Source organism: Ascaphus truei, chromosome 7, assembly GCF_040206685.1.
Source record: "Ascaphus truei isolate aAscTru1 chromosome 7, aAscTru1.hap1, whole genome shotgun sequence".
Taxonomy (NCBI): Eukaryota; Metazoa; Chordata; class Amphibia; order Anura; family Ascaphidae; genus Ascaphus; species Ascaphus truei.
Genome location: NC_134489.1, coordinates 94,042,341 through 94,060,369, shown reverse-complemented (window position 1 = coordinate 94,060,369; position 18,029 = coordinate 94,042,341). Strand labels below are relative to the sequence as shown.

Sequence of the window (18,029 nt, the reverse complement as noted above, 5' to 3'; positions counted from 1 at the left end):
GATTAAAAGGGCACTTTAATGTGGCAAAAGACCCATCCAATGCATTTCGAACGTCGCAGCGTTCTTTTTCAAGGAAAAAGAACGCTGCGACGTTCGAAATGCATTGGATGGGTCTTTTGCCACATTAAAGTGCCCTTTTAATCATTTTTTTGTTCTGGTTTCTTCCTGCTCCGTTTGTGCTGGTGCGCTTTTTGGTCTCCCTTTTCCCGCTATTTGCAAACTGACTGCCGTTTTTATTCTGGTGAGCCAATGAATAAGGTGAGGGATGATAATCATTGACCACCACTGCAGGTGCCAATCTCAACTGTGAGGCAACCAGGCAGCTGCTACCTCCAGTTCAGCTAGTCATAAAAAAAATGCTTTTGGGGGATTGATGCTACAAGTCTCCCCAAAAAAGACATGTTGAGGTAGACTAAAAGAGCACACTAATTCCTCGTTTTTAATATTGATGAAACATTGACAGTTACTCACAATAATTGCATTTATTATTTAAAATAAGTAACAATAACAAAAAAATAATCTCATTAATATTGTGGTCAACATACTTCTATTTTTTTTTAATGCATCTCTGAAAAAAATATGTCTCCAAAATAGTAACTGCAATAAATTATCAAGTAATACAGTCTGCAGCGAAGCCTTACATAATTGTTAAATGTGTTTTAAAATTGTGGAAACTAAAAGACAACTGCACAGATGTCATGACAATGTTCATACAGTATACAGATTATTATTTTTACTTTAGCAACCACAAAGACTTTATCTACTCGTGCAAAAATATACTATGAATCATTTTATAAACTTCACTGGTGGTGTATAGTTCTTCTGTGCCTAGAGTGGACTAAAATATAATTTCAGTGGAGAATTTCAATTGTAGACTAGAAATGTCAATTAAAGTAAGGAAGGATTTCTATTTGATTGTGTAATTACCAAGATAAATACTAAACATGTATTTTATTTCTACTTGTAACCACTGCAATCTGCATCCAGAAGACTATTCCGTTATTACTACATCTTGCTGAAACATGTGGTGGCCTGTGTGAAATAATGGAATAGTCTTATTTCCCAGTGAATATCTTATTGTAAAACACTTCATGTTTATGTAGCCCTGCTTCCTATAGAACGCAGGCCACTAACATATGCTGTATCACCTGTAGGCTCACAGGGCCTAAGTCTCTGCCACGGAGAGCCTGGGGTACTCGCACAACAATTATACTGGATGCAGCGCCTCCACCTGCGATGGCTCCCACCAGAGGGGGAGTGGTTCCTCGCAGGAAATTTATATATCATTCCACACAACGTACTGTATGGAAAACAACCAATGACTTTACTTGCAGCAACCATAAGCATATGCACATATATCAACAGGTGTACCTCCCTAGAGGAGACACTAACTACTGCGTTGCGCAGGACGCTACCTCCACCTCCACCGAATGATCCCACCCAGTGTCCAGTAACCCCACACAGTATTACCCCACCCTCAAGTGAGATAGATATGTGTGACTGCGCAGCCACTATGTCCCTTGTGAATGTGATATGACTCGTTGGTGCACTTGTAGATTACCTGTCGGGCACTCCTGTGCCCGGGCCTGCCAAGGAACTTCACAAAGGATCCTGATGTTGACGATACACAGGAACTACCGTCCGGGGCGATCCCAACCGGATGGCTGATGCAGCAACAGCGAAGGTCTGAGCCCAAACCTCTGGACGGACGCGCAGCTTCTGCTGTGTCCCTAACTGGCTCTAGATAGTAAGTGGCAGGGTCCCTAACTTGGGGGCTGTCCCTGACACAACTCACACTACTGGGTGACTCAGGGCTAGCTGGGGCCTTGGGGGCTGCTGGCCTAGTGCAGGGAGTCACTGACTCTTGCACCCTAACTCCTTCCCCTAGCTTCTCCTGGCACCAACTCACTAACGTGCTCCAAGCCCGTGAAATGTATCTCTTTGCTCCTGCAGGGCCATCCTCCAGCCCTATTGACTCCCTGACATCAAGTTGGGTGCTCCTGAGGCTCATGGGAGATGTAGTCCCTTCTGTGAGCCCTCTACTGATTGGCTGCCTCTCGCGCGCGTCTCCTGCGCATGCGCAAACTTCCCTGCTGGCCACCGCACCGAGATCTGCACTGCGCATGCACGAACAACAAGAAGATTGCGGCGCCCTCGCCGCCCTGCTTCGGGAGCGCCGGGAGCCCTGCAACGCGATCGCGGCCCTGGCAACCGGCCGCACGCGTCCCCGGCAACCCCCAAGCAGGATCCAGACCGCCCTCACTCTTGCGGTCGGCCGGCGGGGCCGCCATTGGACTCGGCAGCACCCGTGATCGCCAGCAAAGTGAGGGGGGGGCTTGACAGGCAGGGGGGACCTGGCTACATTTAGTATTGTTAATTGTTACTGAAGAAAGGAATGAAAGTGTTGAGGCTAAAGATTACATTCATTTTTATACTAGTCACACTTGCCACAAGAGATGACATTCTAATGAGATTCATGAGACATAAGATAGCAATGGGAGTGCTGTGTTCCATGCACTCTTACCCCTAGAATTACTAAGCTCCATTTAATCAGAGCAAATACCATGACAATACCTAAAACAGGAATGGCCGTTATTTCCCAAGATGACCCTTTATTTATTAAGGTAATCATATGCACAGACTAAAGGCTGTAAAATACTTCACTAGAATAGGCTTAATGTCATGTTATTTCAGAATAATACTGTGTTATCTTCAAATGACATGACATTATTTAAGTCTTGCATAAGTCCCAGCCAGACACTGAATTAGGGCTTTTATTAAGGAGGTGTATTCAGGTGTATTCACAGGTATCTCACTATGAGGAGTATAATGTAGCTTAATATACAGTATGTAGAGGTATGGCTATATAGGTCACTTGTGAGCACATTCACATGTCTTTGGCAGGTCTGCAACTCTGCCTATCACCATTATCCCCAGCATACAGTGCTTCAACTGCAGCAAGGGATTCTGGGAAATGACATGCAAATGAGCACACAATGTGTCACCTTTTTGCCTGAAAAACCATTGTTACATGGAGCCCATATAAGCTAATGCTTGCTGTTAACATAGCTTTAAAAGCACAGCATGGGAATCATTTCCCAGAATCCCTTGCTGCAGTGGATGCTGGGTGATAATGATAATGGTGAAAGGTAGGGTTGCAAACCTGCCAAAGACATGTGAATGTGCTCACAAGTGATCTTTTTATTTGCTATATGCAATACGGTGGAGGTTTCTTGTTGCCTTTTTCACCCACCATAACTTAAAACGTGATGGTAAACCCTACAGTCTTGAAAATGCAAAGCCAGCAGTACAACCAACTTCACACTGATGATGGTACCCATTAAGGTTGAAACATGTCTGTCAATGTAAAATACAAAGGTGTCCCAGCACTCACTGCCTATAAAGAAAAGCTCTGCTACAAGAGTATGTCTGAAATATCCAATATGTTTTAATGAGAACACAAGGAAAAAATTACTTGGAGTTGCACATCACATTGGAAACAGAGTCTTAGGGAAAGGGAGTGGGAAAGGGAGACAAGGTGACAACACACTAAAAATAACAAGGGGGAAAAACACACTAAAAGGAGGAGGGTATGTATGGGGGCAACGGCCGTTTCGAGGTACTAACCTCTTTCTCAAGTCCGTTCCCTCTGATCCAAATGGACCCAGAGGTACTTCCCTATATCCTCACTCCCCTATATACAATGCGCCCTGTCCTACAATAAGGAAAAACTGAATATCTGATCAGGTAAGGCTATTGGTAATACAGATACAGCAATACAGCAAACAAAGACCAGCAATAAAGCAATCAAGATCCAGTAGAGACCCCTTGTAAACACTTAAATGTCCTACAATAAGGATCAACAGTATATGAGATCAGGCAAGGTTATTAGCAACACAGAAGTAGCAATCCAGCAAAAATGGAGAAACAGCAAAAGGAGTCCAAGATAAAGCAATATGTGCAAGTAAAGAAAGCAAACCGTCCTTTGCTGAGTCACACACACACACACACACACACACACACACACACACACACACACACACACACACACACACACACACACACACACACACACACACACACACACACACACACACACACACACACACACATATACACTAACTGTAGCATTATGTTTTACTTAGTACTGTAGCACTCTGATGGTTTTTAGTTTAGATTTTTAAGTAATAGAACTTTCTCAGAAAACAAGTCAGTCAAGTCAATAGCCCATTGGCTTTTTTTTCCAATATAGCGTTTTCTCAGCAGGCTTTATATGCTAGACTCGTGTTTACAGTGTAAAAATGTTACCCACTGATAAGAACCAAAAAGTTACCTTCACTCTTTTTTATACCTAATTCAATGGGAGGGACATGGGGAAAATGTTCCCTGTGAAGATGACTCAGCCTCTTGGTAGGAGGCAGAGAACTCCTGGCAATATATTGTATAAAGTAACTAATTTCCTGCTGTTCTCGGACTGCAGTATTTTAGTGTCTGATAAGCCTTTAGCTCTTTATAGCACTTGTAAAGACTTAAATTCTTGTTATTTGTTAGCAGCCGTGATTCCAGGTGTTCAGACAAGATAGTTTAGAGTTTTAACTTACTGACACAAGCTTCATTCACCACATACTTTTTTTTTTTGCTTTAATAACTGTGTAATATTAATCCATTTAAATGCCTTGCTGGTCTTTTAATTCAGAATATAACCTGCTACATATACTCCTAACATCTGTAGGTATTAAAGAAAGTTACACTAGAGTTCTTAGGCTATAAAACAGGCAATATTTGGTCTTTTTTTTTTTAAATGTGGAAGAAGTGATCATTGGGCAAATGTTCATAACTATGTTAAGAATTGTTCTACAGAAAATGGATTGTATGTGCCGAAAACCTTTGCTACTGTATTTCTTTCCATGCACCAGATTTTCATTTTAACTCTACTTCTTTGCCAATCAATAGGTATTAGCCACTGGACCACAGCTGCAAACTTGGTAGTAAGGATTTTTCAAGTTGATTAAGTGGATGTTTAAAAAAAAAAAAAAAAAAAAAGTATACAGACATGCTTGATTGTCCTAAAATGTACCTCGCACCAGCTACCCAGCAAACTATATAAATATAATTTGTATTAGTGTAACTTTTATATTATTGGGTATGTTATGGTTTACAAACAAAGCCCAAACATTTTTATCTTCTTCCAAACAGGTAGAATCACAAGTTCCACCAATGTAATGTGGATTCAAAAATGTTGCCAAGTAAAATTCCCTCTGTCTATCATGTATCTTTGTCAATTAACTTGTAAATGCATATTGATTCAGTAACCAACAAGAATTACAATGGCATTTCTTGATTTTGACGTGCATTAATACTCAATGTTGTCTTTTACCTGACCCTTTTTAATACAGTACTAAATGTGTTGTGAAAGATAGACAAATAAAAATGAAAATTAAGTTTTATTAAAAAGAGCCGATAAATGTATATACTGTACTTGTTTCTGGCTTTGCAAGTAGAATTAGGAAAATCAGGAACAAAATTACTAAATGCACTGTACTGTAATATAAAGAATAATATTTTCATCTTAATCACAGCTTCTGTACCATTTTCTTGTAGATGTTGCTGTATAAAAGTGAAAAAAATCAAGTGCAATAGAGTGAATAGAATAAACAAAGTAAAATTAAGTGCAGTGATGGTAAGTGAATAAAGCACTCACATATGCATTGTAGATTGATGTCTTTGCAAACTCCTCCTCTTGAAAAAAATGTATAGAGAGGGCATAGCATAGCATGTCCTCTCTATACATTTTTTTCAAGAAAGGAGTTTGCAAAGACATTCATCTACAATGCATATGTGAGTACTTTATTAACTTACCACCACTGCACTTAATTTTACTTTGTTTATTGTATTCACTCTATTGCGCTTGATTTTTTCACTTTTATGTTATGTACTGTACACAGCCTCTAGAAACTGTTTTTGTTGAGCAGCACAGAGGAGCACAATTATATATATATATATATATATATATATATATATATATATATATATATATATATATATATATATATATTTTGTTGTTTATTTAGTTTGCACTTTTTTCCAACTCCAGATGTTGCTGTATATTAGACAAGTTTCTGTTGTCAGTATCTGAAGGAAAAGTCCATTAATTATCAAGATGTATAGAAACCTTAGAGGTAACATGGACACTCAGAATAGACAGGAGACCAAAATGCTTACAAACTGATAGTAAAAGTTATTTACTTTTGTTGCTACATTACAGTAAATAAGACTGGGAAAACAAAATGGAGTCTGCAAAGCAGAGCTACAAGCAAAAGGCTTGCTAAGGGACCATACAAAAGGCAGGGGGGAAATAGTACTACGGAAAATAACAAAACAAACTAAAGTTAGCTGCTAGCATTGCAGTGCTACATGGTAAAAGCAATAGTAGCAAGGGAGAACTAATGAAAAGGGGGGAAATAGTGCTAAGGTATTCCAACAAACAAGAAGGTATCTGTAGAAAAAAAAGGAACAGGGAAAGATGCAATGCTACGGAACAAAGAATAGCCTGACTCTTGACCTGTAAACAGAAAGTTGACAAGCAAAGAATTAACAGACTAGGTGGGGTTTTATACCCAAACTAAGATGGCAGCTGGCCTCATGGACTGATTTAGTTATTATATATACTAGTTCTGTGCCTGAACTTGGTCCTCTGTGCGCAACTACAGGTCTACGGAGAGTACTGTGCAAGGGAATCTTGGCATTGATGCAGTTGTAAACCACATATCTTGACATTAAAATAAAGTAAAACCTTGTCTTACTGTTTTCATGTCATTGTGATAAAAAGGGCTCTTTTGCTGTGTATATATATAAAGCATTTTTATTTGTTCTAGTATAGTACTGAGAGTGTAAGCAGCAAAGTACATAGAATTTTGGCAGGTACAAATTCCTATCCCGCAGAGTTTACAATCTATTTTTTTGGTGCCTGAGGGTGATAAAGTGACTTGCCCATGGTCACAAGGAGCTGACACTGGGATTTGAACAAGGCTCTCTTGATTCAAACTTAATGTTCTGGTGTTCAGAGTCAGTGCCTTTAAGGACTGAGCCACTCGTACTGCAGAGAGTTTCAACAGGAGCTGAAAAATTGCTTGCGCTTGCTCCAGATGCATGGGGACCCTTTAACACACAATTATGAAGAATTACAAATATGGTGGTTGAAAGTGCAGAAAAACTCGAATTGATAAAACAAAAAACAAGAAGAGAAAATATCAGATGACAAAGTAATTAAAGAAGAAACTACAATAAATTACGCAATCCCAAGATGCAAGAAGAAGAATTGAATATGCAGAATAGTGCAAGACGATCCGCAAACGTCTTACTGAACATGTAAGAAAATGTAACTGTGATATGGTGAGGAAGACTATCGAAGATAAAAGCTTAAAATAGAAAAAGCAGAGACTTATGATTGGGAAGAAGCAGCTCATTGCAAAAAAGGGCTACTAAGATGATGCCTGATCTATACAGTATAAGACTTATCAGGAAAGACAACGGGACCTTAATACGAACAGCTAAGAGGATATAAATCTGTGAGAGGCTATGATAGAAACTTTCAAATACATAAATGGATTAAGAAAAGTACAGGAGGGAAGCATATTTAAAAGAAAGAGAGGATTGTGAGAACAAGAGGTCTTTCTCTAAAGCGAAGGGTGGCAGGCTAAGGGGAAATGGGAGGACGTACTTCTTTACAGAAAGGGTGGTAAATTAGTTCAATAGCCTCCCAATAGCTAATACAGTAAGGTTATCCTAAATACAAAACAAAGTCAAGGATCAAATAGAGTCCGAGGTTTTACAGCAGATAGGAAAATCGGCAGACATGGTGGGCCAAGTGGTTCTCATCTGCAGTCAAATTCTATATTTCTATGTAATGCCTAAGTAATTCTCATACACAAGAAAGGAGACAAAGAAGACCTCAAGAACTAGAAACAAATTTATCTAGTGCCAATTACTTCTAAGATTTTTACAAAGTTGCAGTATACTTTAATTGGCTGCAACAGATCCGGAACTTTCCTAGACTAGAGAACAAGAGGATTATGTAGTGGATACAACACAATGAACCACATCCATGTTGTAAAATAAGGTAATTTCCAGATGTAATGAATATGATTTACCACTTATTTTAGGATTTGTAGATCACGAAAAAGCATTTGATTCTGTCTACACCTCAGTTGTGTTAAATGTATTAAGAAGACAAAGTGTTGAAGAAGCTTATATAGATATTATAAAGAACATTTATGAGAATGCCACATAAACCATTATGAAGATACAAGCAAGATAATGATCAGAAAGGGAGTACAACAGAGAGACACCATGTCACCAAAGCTTTTCACAGAAACGCTTGAAGAATTGGGAAGGAAAAGGAATCAGAATTGATGGTAAATATTTGAGTCACTTATGATTTGCAGATGACATTGTCATTTTTGCCACAAGTTGAACAGACCTCCAGCATCAAATCAGAGAAGTTGCCGAAAGAAGTAAAAGGGCGAGCCTCAATATGAATCTTAGTACCAAACAAATGTTCAACCAATGTGTCAACTCTAAAAATAAATGAATTAAAACTAGAAGGTCAAAGACTATGTCTACCGTGGCCGATAAGTACCAATGGAGGAGAACCTTTCAAATTACATCAATAGGCGAATGAAGATGGGATGGAGCACATTTGGAAGAAACAAGACTATCTTTCTAGGGAACTTTACACTGGAAAAGTGTTCAACCAGTGCATTCTGCCTGTGCTCACATATATGGATGTGATACGTATTACCCTAAATGAGAAGATAATTCAAAAGATCCGGACAACTCCAGGAAGTATGGAGAGATGTATACTGTGTATTACTCAAAGAGACAGGAAAAATAATGAATAGGTTGAAGAGCAAACAAAAGCTCGTGACATCATCACATGGGAGGAAATTAAAATGGCAGTGAGCCCATACATATAAAAAGAAGAAATGACAATTGTTGGACAAAAATGGTACTTGACTGAATTCCAAAGCAAATTAAAAGACTGAGAAAATGACCAAAAGTAGGCTGGGGAAGATTAAATCAGAATATTTTGGAGAAACATGGAGAAGAAAGGCTTGCAACCACATTACCTGGAAGATTATTAGGGAGGGTATTATGCAGCAGTGGATCAACACGGGGGATGATGATGATGATGATGATGATGATGATGATGATGATGATGATGATGATGATGATGATGATGATGATGATGATGATGATGATGATGATGATGATGATGATGATGATGATGGTAATTGTTTAAAAATATATAATATCATATTCTAAAACTCCTTTTTATTCTGAATAACTAGGACTGCACATTGAAAAGATTTTACAAAACTATTTTGTTTTATTTCTCAGCAACAACCTTATAGCTGGGGGTCATCCATAAGAGGAAGATAAATGAATTACCTTTTTTGACTGTTAAATTGCAACAGTTTAGTTAGAAAGAATAGCAACATTTACTAGAACACCCTGAATGAGTATACACATTGGAAAATCTTGCAATGCCTCACTGAATCTGCCACCATTAGTTAGTAGTGAATGGATTTTATTTTCTTGTGTCTAAAGTTACAGTTCAAAACCCATGCAGTGTTTCTGCTCACAGTACTTCATATTATCTTGTGGAAGATGTTGCATCAACATAATGCATCAATGTCAATGTCTGGATCAATGGCAAGGCTCTGAGTTTAGCAATCCATGCTGAAAAAATGGCATCTTTAATAGTGACATGGGGAAATGAACTCTGCTGGTACATATTTCCATCCCCTGCATTGATATCCCTTAAAAAGTGTCATCATACACATATTGTTCTCATTGTATGTATTTTGTTACTAAAATATTATGCCCATTCTTTTTTTTTTAATTAATTTCTTTATACTTGTGGGTGGCTGAAATTAGAATTTTTTGGTATTGTTTGAATTGTTAACACTATATCCGATGCATTATCATTTGAAAATGTAAACTTTGCTAATGCACAGTAACTGCAGCATTTGCTAGATGTTGCAATGTTTATTCATAAATATATATTTACACAAGTGGTCATAAACTTGTATTTTACTTTCAATAGAACTGTGTTCACAAAATGTGCTTCCAGTAATGTAATTATTAAAACGGCTCCCTCTTTCATCTCATTTGTAATATTATTCTTCATCTAGCTCTACATGCATTACTAACTCCATGCGGCTCTAGAATGCTATGTGATGATATTAAGTTATCCTAGAATTGAGCATATTCCAAAGAACTTTTATCGACTAAACCATCCATCACTGCCATGATGAGCCAGGGTGTAATTCCAACAATGATAAGACATTACTGATTATTTGATGGTGGTTGATGTTATCACAAAGTTTGAACAGTTAACAATTCATACATTAAAGAAGCAGTACCTTTTCTAAGGAAACTAAGTTAAGTTTCCACATAAGTAAAAGTGTTCCTTGTCTGGCAATGGTAATCAACACTATAAGAAGAGAATGAAGAAAGCACATCACAAGGTTAAATGGCCAAAAAAAAAAAAAAATCTAAATTACAGTATACTGAAGATAAGCAAAGGATCAAAAAATACAATAAAAATGTAAAGATCCAAAAAAAGGAAACAGAAGGGCAGACACCCTAAATGACAGCCCAAAAATGTTGGCTAAGGCCTTTTATCAAGGGGAATAAGTGCTTGCCCTTCTGCATTCTTTTTTTTTACAGAATCTGTATTTAATTATTTTTATTCTCTCCTTATCTTCAGTATAATTTATACAGTATATGTTTTGACAATTTAACATTGTGGCACACATTCCTTATTTTTTCTTTATTTTCTATAGTAAATGACACACTGTATGTGAGGGGCAGTGCAGAGATTGTGTTTGCACCTAAGTCCGTGTTTATTTCATTTTACAAATGTTTCTTTCATTATTCTGCAGACTTTCCATACCTGAAAGTGTGCTCCACAATACTGTATACTGTATGCTTATTCACATTGTGTCAACACTCCAGAATGCATTGGTCACTTTTCTGAATAATGTAAGTTCTGAGACATGGGTATGGAATTTTTCACATATCAGCTGAGTTATAAATACTTATCAACTCACAGTAATTTTATGTTTTAATTTAAAAAATAAATGTAATATTGCAAATAAACTCAAACGCTCTTAAACCAATTAAAAAAAAAATGATATTATCTTGTGATAATCATAGTTTATCCAGCACAAAAATATACAGGTGCACTGGTCAGAGGACGTGGGTAACTCCTCTACTGTATATTTAAACGGGTACCACTAAACTGAAAAGGGCATTTAATGAATGAGTGTAATAACAGCAGGGTGTTACTGCCATCATTGAAGCATGCTACAGCTCACTATAGTAATAATGCATATGTTATTCTTTGAAGTTGCTGACATTATCACTTGTTGTCTTTGTGGCAGCATTGCTCTGTTACACCAACATACGCATTCATTGTGCCACACATTGTAATTAATAGCAGCATTTATTGCCCCATGTTTGCAACTTGTGAAATACTCTATTTTAATTCCCATCTAAGACATGACTCTGAGAAACAACGTATAAGGCTGAGTCCATGCTGCCGCAGACCGCGCTGAGGCATCCGTGCGTGACGCGGTCACATTGCCTCAAGGCATTGATTGCGACCATAGACCGCGCGGGCGACAGCAGGAGGGGGTGCGCGTTGCGCAAGGAAACAGTTGAAACTGATTTCTCGGCGTGACAGGCAAGTCACGTGAGCGGTTCGCCCAATGAGGGCGAACCAGCACTGTGACATTGCTGACAGACCCCAAAACACGATCCCCCGACGGCGCGTCTACCATGTCCGAAAAACGCACCCGTGTGAAGACATCACGGACGCGCACGCCTCAACGCGGGCGAAGGCTGTATGGACTCAGCCTAAGATTCCATTGTGATCAACAGCCAACACCTGTTTCAAAAAGAAAGTTTGTAAGTTACAGTATAAGCAGCTTGCAGAATACAGAAAATGTGTGAGATAATGAGTTGTTTTTGTTTGTAAGTTGCAAACCTTTTCACTGAACTGAAAATGTGTCAGATAATGGGTTGTTTATGAATTCTAAATCAATGTTCAGTGAGCTGAAACTCTATGACATAATGTGTAGTTATAAATCTGTTTTTGGTGAGCTAGAAACATGAAATGAAGGACTGATCTGAAGTTATAAATCTTTTAAGTGAAGTAAAAAAAACTCTGCCACTGTAAATCTGATGCGCTGAGCTGAAAATGTAAAACAGCTTGTCATTTTGAGATGCGTATTTGATTTAAATGAAGATTGAGCAATGTTACAAGCACTGTAAATGTACACTAAATGCTTTGGGTGTACAGTACAAGTGTATTTAATTTAAAATACATCTATCCTGATAAAGTAAGTTGCGTTCCCTTCTGTTATTTCTGGGAAACAGCAATGTTTGCTAGTTTGATGGTTGTTTTGATCCCATATATACATGATGTGCAGAGAGAATAATCACTTTGTCACTACATTTATTAAAATAAGTGTTCATTCCACATCACAATCAAAAGGACATTGTGTCTGCTACTGTTGTGATTGTTTAGAATTTACAATCACACCTCCTGTCACTGTGTATTCTAATCCTGAAAAAGAGGAGGACTGACCCTTTGATCCTCTACCAGGAAACCTTAGTTCAAGAATTGTTCATTCTGAGCTTGTGTAAGTCACATTACCTTCCTGTGCATCAGATACCAAATTAGATTGTAAACTCTTCAAGGCAGGAATGAATATATTAAACTAACATGACTTCCCCTAGTACTGTGCTGTGCACATCCTTGCAGCCCTTTATAAAACTATTTGCTAAAGGATATCTATCAACATGGTTATGCAGACTTTGTACTGTACATAGAAATAATCAATTAAAAGTCCTAAGGCACTTGAGGATTATATTGAGTTGGTAAAAACCAAATCAAGAATGCACATCTTTTTATTTCAATGTTCTTTTAAAATGGAAATTAAATTGATAGAACCTAAAATCTGATTTTGTACATTATATTATGTTCATGTTCCTAACATCAGGCACTTATTTTGACTATAGTAAAACTTACATTAAAAATGCAAAGATAATAAAATAAGCATTTCAAATAGTATAATTCTATAGAACTGCAATCATTTTTCCGAGGTCACACGAAGTATGTTGTGTTGGGTATTCACTATAGACCTGGGTTTTTCAGCAATCTCTGGTCAATGTGCTAATCTTTATTCTTTTGTTTTAATATAAATGCAATACATACATCTATAGATTGCTGGGCGCTTAGTTTAGGGGAAGAACACTGCCTTTGAAGCAGGTGAGCTAGTGTCAGCTCGTAACCCTAGGCACATCACTTTACCTCCTTGTGCCTCAGGCACCAAGGATAGATTGTAAACGCTTGGAGGCAGGGACTCCGTATTAACTCAAACAGAAGTGTAATCATAAAAGTAAATGCCGATATAGCCCAGTATAATCTAACCAGTGCTATGCCATTAGACACCTTCCAGCTCTGGAAGACCTATTCACAGCTGTAAGGTGTCTTCCAGCTGTCTATGTCAGAAAACAAGAGGCCCTAAGGCAATGCGGACTCTATTGGGCAGCACATGGACTAAGCATGATAAATGGATTTGAAGCAACAGTACTTCAGAACACCTGCTTTTATTCCCACAAAGTTGACACAATTTGTATAGTGCCTTATAGTGTTAATGGTGTTAACGGTGCTTTTGTTGTTAAATGGGGATCCATCTGAAGAGCACAAAGAGCGATCTGCTCTGTGTTGATCTAAGTTTAACTCTATTTTATGCCTGCACCCAATTTCCTTCAATTTATTTTTATAGGACTCCATTAATCTTAAGTGACAAAAACTACTGCGTCAATCCCAGCGACAAAGGTACCACAATAGAATAAAATAATCAAGCAACTTGTAAAAATACATATCAACAAAGAAAACAAAAATAACACATCAAGGCAATCTCTGCTGAATAAACAAATAAATGATTACATTCTTCCAATTAGAGCACTTCAACAGTAAATAGGATGAAAGAAAACAATTATACTGTTATTCTTTTTTTGCTGTTGCTTTAAACATGCATATTTGCTCTTTTTTATGTTAATACATTTTTTTTTGCACATGCACTTTAAGTCTAAAGTGCTATACAATTATATTTCTAAGGCATTCATACAGCCACAATTAGGATGAAACATTGGCAGCATCTTTTTCTGTCACTCATTCGCATTACAGTTCTCAAAGAGAAAAAAAGAATAACGTTTGTGGGCATGTGTATATACAGTAAATATATGAATATATATATATATATATGTATATATATACATGTGTATATATATATAACGGAAATAGCCGTATTAGTCCAGTTAGTCTAAGTCACAGAAACCTTTGTATATCATTATTGCTTGACCTGAGGACGAGAGGAAAACTTTTGAAAGCTAAACTAACTGGACTAACACGGCTATTTCCGTTTTATATATATATATATATACATACATATATATATATATATATATATATATATATATATATATATATATTCATGTATACACATAATTCCCATATAAAATCATTTAAGTAGCATAATAGGAACTTGTTTGTGTCTGATTTACACCCACCACCAGATTCACAATGCAGAATCAATAAGCAAAATCAAACTGGGAAGTCAGAAGGATGAATAAAGCAACTGTCAGTGATTGGGGGGTTCTGACTCTGTGCTTCGTTCAGACAGTATTTGCTGTACAGATCCAATGTGGGAGAAACAAGGCTTAGGGAGACCTTCATAGTTATAATGTATGTGATGCTTAAAAGTACTATAATCAGTGATTGTCGTTACCTAGAACAGGGGAGCGCAATCTTTTTCTCCTGCGCCCTCCTGCCGGCTGTCCCCCTCTCTATGTGACCCCCCCATTACCTTGGTTCCGGCGTTCTGGCCGTCATGTGTTGCCATGGCGACGCGTCTCCAGAAGCCGTCTGAACCAAGGTAAGTGAAGTGTACAGAGGCCTTCGCCGCTTCTCCGGCATTTAATTTAAGTGCCTTTGTGAAGTGCGTGGGCCCTCTGTAAACCCCCCGCCCCCTAGATAATCTTGCACCCCCCAGTTTGCGCACCCCTGACCTAGAATACTTATCTGCAGTTTAATTTACTGTATAAAGTGACGATGGCAGACAGTCAGAGGAGAAAGAGAAGGCAGACAGACAGTCACAGAAGACACACACACACACACACCAAGGCAGAACACATATACACACACACACACACACACACACACACACAACAGGACAGAACAAATACACACATTCAACAGGACAGAACAAACACACACTTCAGGACAGAACAAATATAAACACACACACATACACAACAGGACAGAACAAACACACACACACACCCACAACAGGACAGAACAAATACACATGCATACAAACGTACAGAACAAATACTAACACATACAACAGATAAAATCAAACACACAGACAAACACACAACAGGACAGAACAAATGCATGCGTGCGTACACACACACACACACACACACACACACACACACACACACACACACACACACACACACACACACACACACACACAACCCTCTCTGCTGGGCCACACCTCCAATGCTCCTGGCACCTCCTCCTAATTGGCTGCATTATCCAGCAGCAGCCAATCAGGGTGGAGAAAGCTTCCTAGCCCACTAGTTACTGCCTCCTTTCTCCCTGCTCAGAGAGATATTCCCACATCCCCTTTTTGAACCTCTCAGGGTGGAACCCTGGTTGGGAAACACTGATATAGTGGAATGCATAAGATTATTTACAATCATGGTTAGAACTGCTTCTGTATTCAGAATGTAACAAATGGGAATATGCATTGCAAATCTAGTGCATTTAAAAAAAAATTTGAAATGCATATTTCCTTCCTTTTAAGATCTACAATATCATGAGCAACACAAACAGTCAGCTAATGATCATTCAGGAAGGAAATATGATGGTGTGTAGATCGCCATCTTAATGTGTTTTTTTTTTTTTTTACCACTGCAACGTCCATGTCTCATTTTCTACCTTCTTAGTTACAGGTAGAAAGATGTCCCAGACCTCTTGAATATTAAGTCACAAATTCTTTTTTTTAATGGGATTCAATAGAACATCTGCCATCTACTGTATATAAAGTCACAAAAAGGGGCTCCTTGTTCTCTATGATTGTTTTATGTTGTAAGTTGCACAGTTGATGAAACTGCATCACTTTTTGAAGCATCAGTACTATATTAGCCAACTCCAGTCCTCAAGGGTTATCAAAAGGTCAGGTATTAAGGATATCCCTGAGGACTGGAGTTGGCCACCCCTGCATTAGTACAATTGCTGATACTGATGTTAAGTTTCTGCATAAACAGATACCAGACAAAATGTATCAAACAGCATAAGATTACCATCGATATACCAGTGCTCTATGGCTACTGTCCCGGCCAGCTTTATTCTAAAGCTTGCCCGGTGTATAGCGGGCTAACCGCGGGGCTTTTCTCCATTTAAAATGGAGTTTCCCACGCGGCGGCGGCCGCTTCAATAGATAAGCGCTAATGGCGCTTATTACTGAAAGCGCCCGAGGCGCGGGAAAACCGGCCGAAAACGGCCGAAGATACCCGCGAGCCGCCCGCAGCTGTTTTTAAACTGCGGAGGCAGCCGCATTAGTTTAAGGCTGGCCGGGACAGTATTTACAGGCTGTGCTGGTTCCAATCATGGAATTATAAATAACATTGTAAACACTGGAAAGCTACACCTACACTATTAACAATGCATACAAATATCAATCGTTCTACCATTTCTAACATGTTACTAAAATATTTAAACTGTGATGCAATGTACTGCAGGGGAGCACAAACTTTTGAAGCTGCCAGGCCTCCCCCGGTCTCGCGCCCCCTCTCCTACCTTCCACATGCATCAAATGATGCTCAGGGGTCGCGTGACGTCACGTGACCCGCGGCGTCATTTGACGCTGGTGACGTCACATGACCCCACGGCATAAAATGATGCCGGGTTGCCATGGAGACGTGTCTGAAACAAGGTCAATTTGCTTGTTGCAGAGACCTCGCGCGATACCCTGGCATTCAATTAAATTCCTGGGGGAAGAGCCCGGGGCCTCTGCAACGGCCCACGCCCCCCCAGACAAAACTCCCGCCCCCCTGGGGGGGTGTGCCCCCCGTTTGCGCACTGCTGATGTACAGTACTGTATTCCTTAGAAAGGACAGAAGCAGACAAATATATACATTAACATATTATGCATGGCATACATTATTAAAGGACTCTAGCTTTTTACCAGATTATGATATACTGTACATTCATAAATATAAAGGTACACTTACTTTCAATAATTATTCTTCTTCCTGTCCAGTCATCTTTAATTAATTGGATATTTCCAAAGTGGGCATCACTGTAGAAGATGCGGCTGGTGCTTTTTTCATTGGAGTTATAATCAAACGCCAAAGCTATAACATTTTTGAAATACTCAGGATTTTCATATGGCTGTATTGGTGAATTTAGATTTGTCTCATCTGAAAGATGGATACTTTTCAATATTGTCCTTCCTGAATATAGCAAGTAGCCATCATGTTTTAGACAAGTAACTCCATCCTTTGCAGGATATCCATGTGCACAAGCACATGTCCTTTGCATATTGCCACGGTACAAGCAGAGTTGTTGACAACCCCCGTTGTTTTTGGCACAAATGTTGGTACCTGCAGAGAAAAAAGGTATTCTGGCATTTTGTAACTGTCGCAGTTCATTGACTTAGTTCACGCTAGATCTTTATTAAGTCACCCAAGGATTATTTAGCTAAACTGTTTATATTATATTGATTAATGTAGTAATGAACCATAAAGGAACATTTGCTGCTAAACGGCATGTTTTTCTAGGTTAAAAACAACACTCAAGATTAATCATTCAAAGGAACATTTTGACCATTTATATCCATTTGATTTTATCACTTAAAGTAATACCACCTCTTTGTTGA

General features: G+C 38.6%; 1 protein-coding gene across 1 annotated transcript in view; it reads right to left on the bottom strand.

Annotated features, from left to right (window-relative positions):
* LRP1B (LDL receptor related protein 1B) overlaps positions 1 to 18,029 on the bottom strand; it is a 1,102,312-nt gene that overhangs the window by 287,231 nt on the left and 797,052 nt on the right. Inside the window, exon 41 of the mRNA XM_075610066.1 lies at positions 17,383 to 17,754. Within this exon, the coding sequence (XP_075466181.1) occupies positions 17,383 to 17,754 (372 nt within the window). The remainder of the gene's footprint in view (positions 1 to 17,382; positions 17,755 to 18,029) is intronic.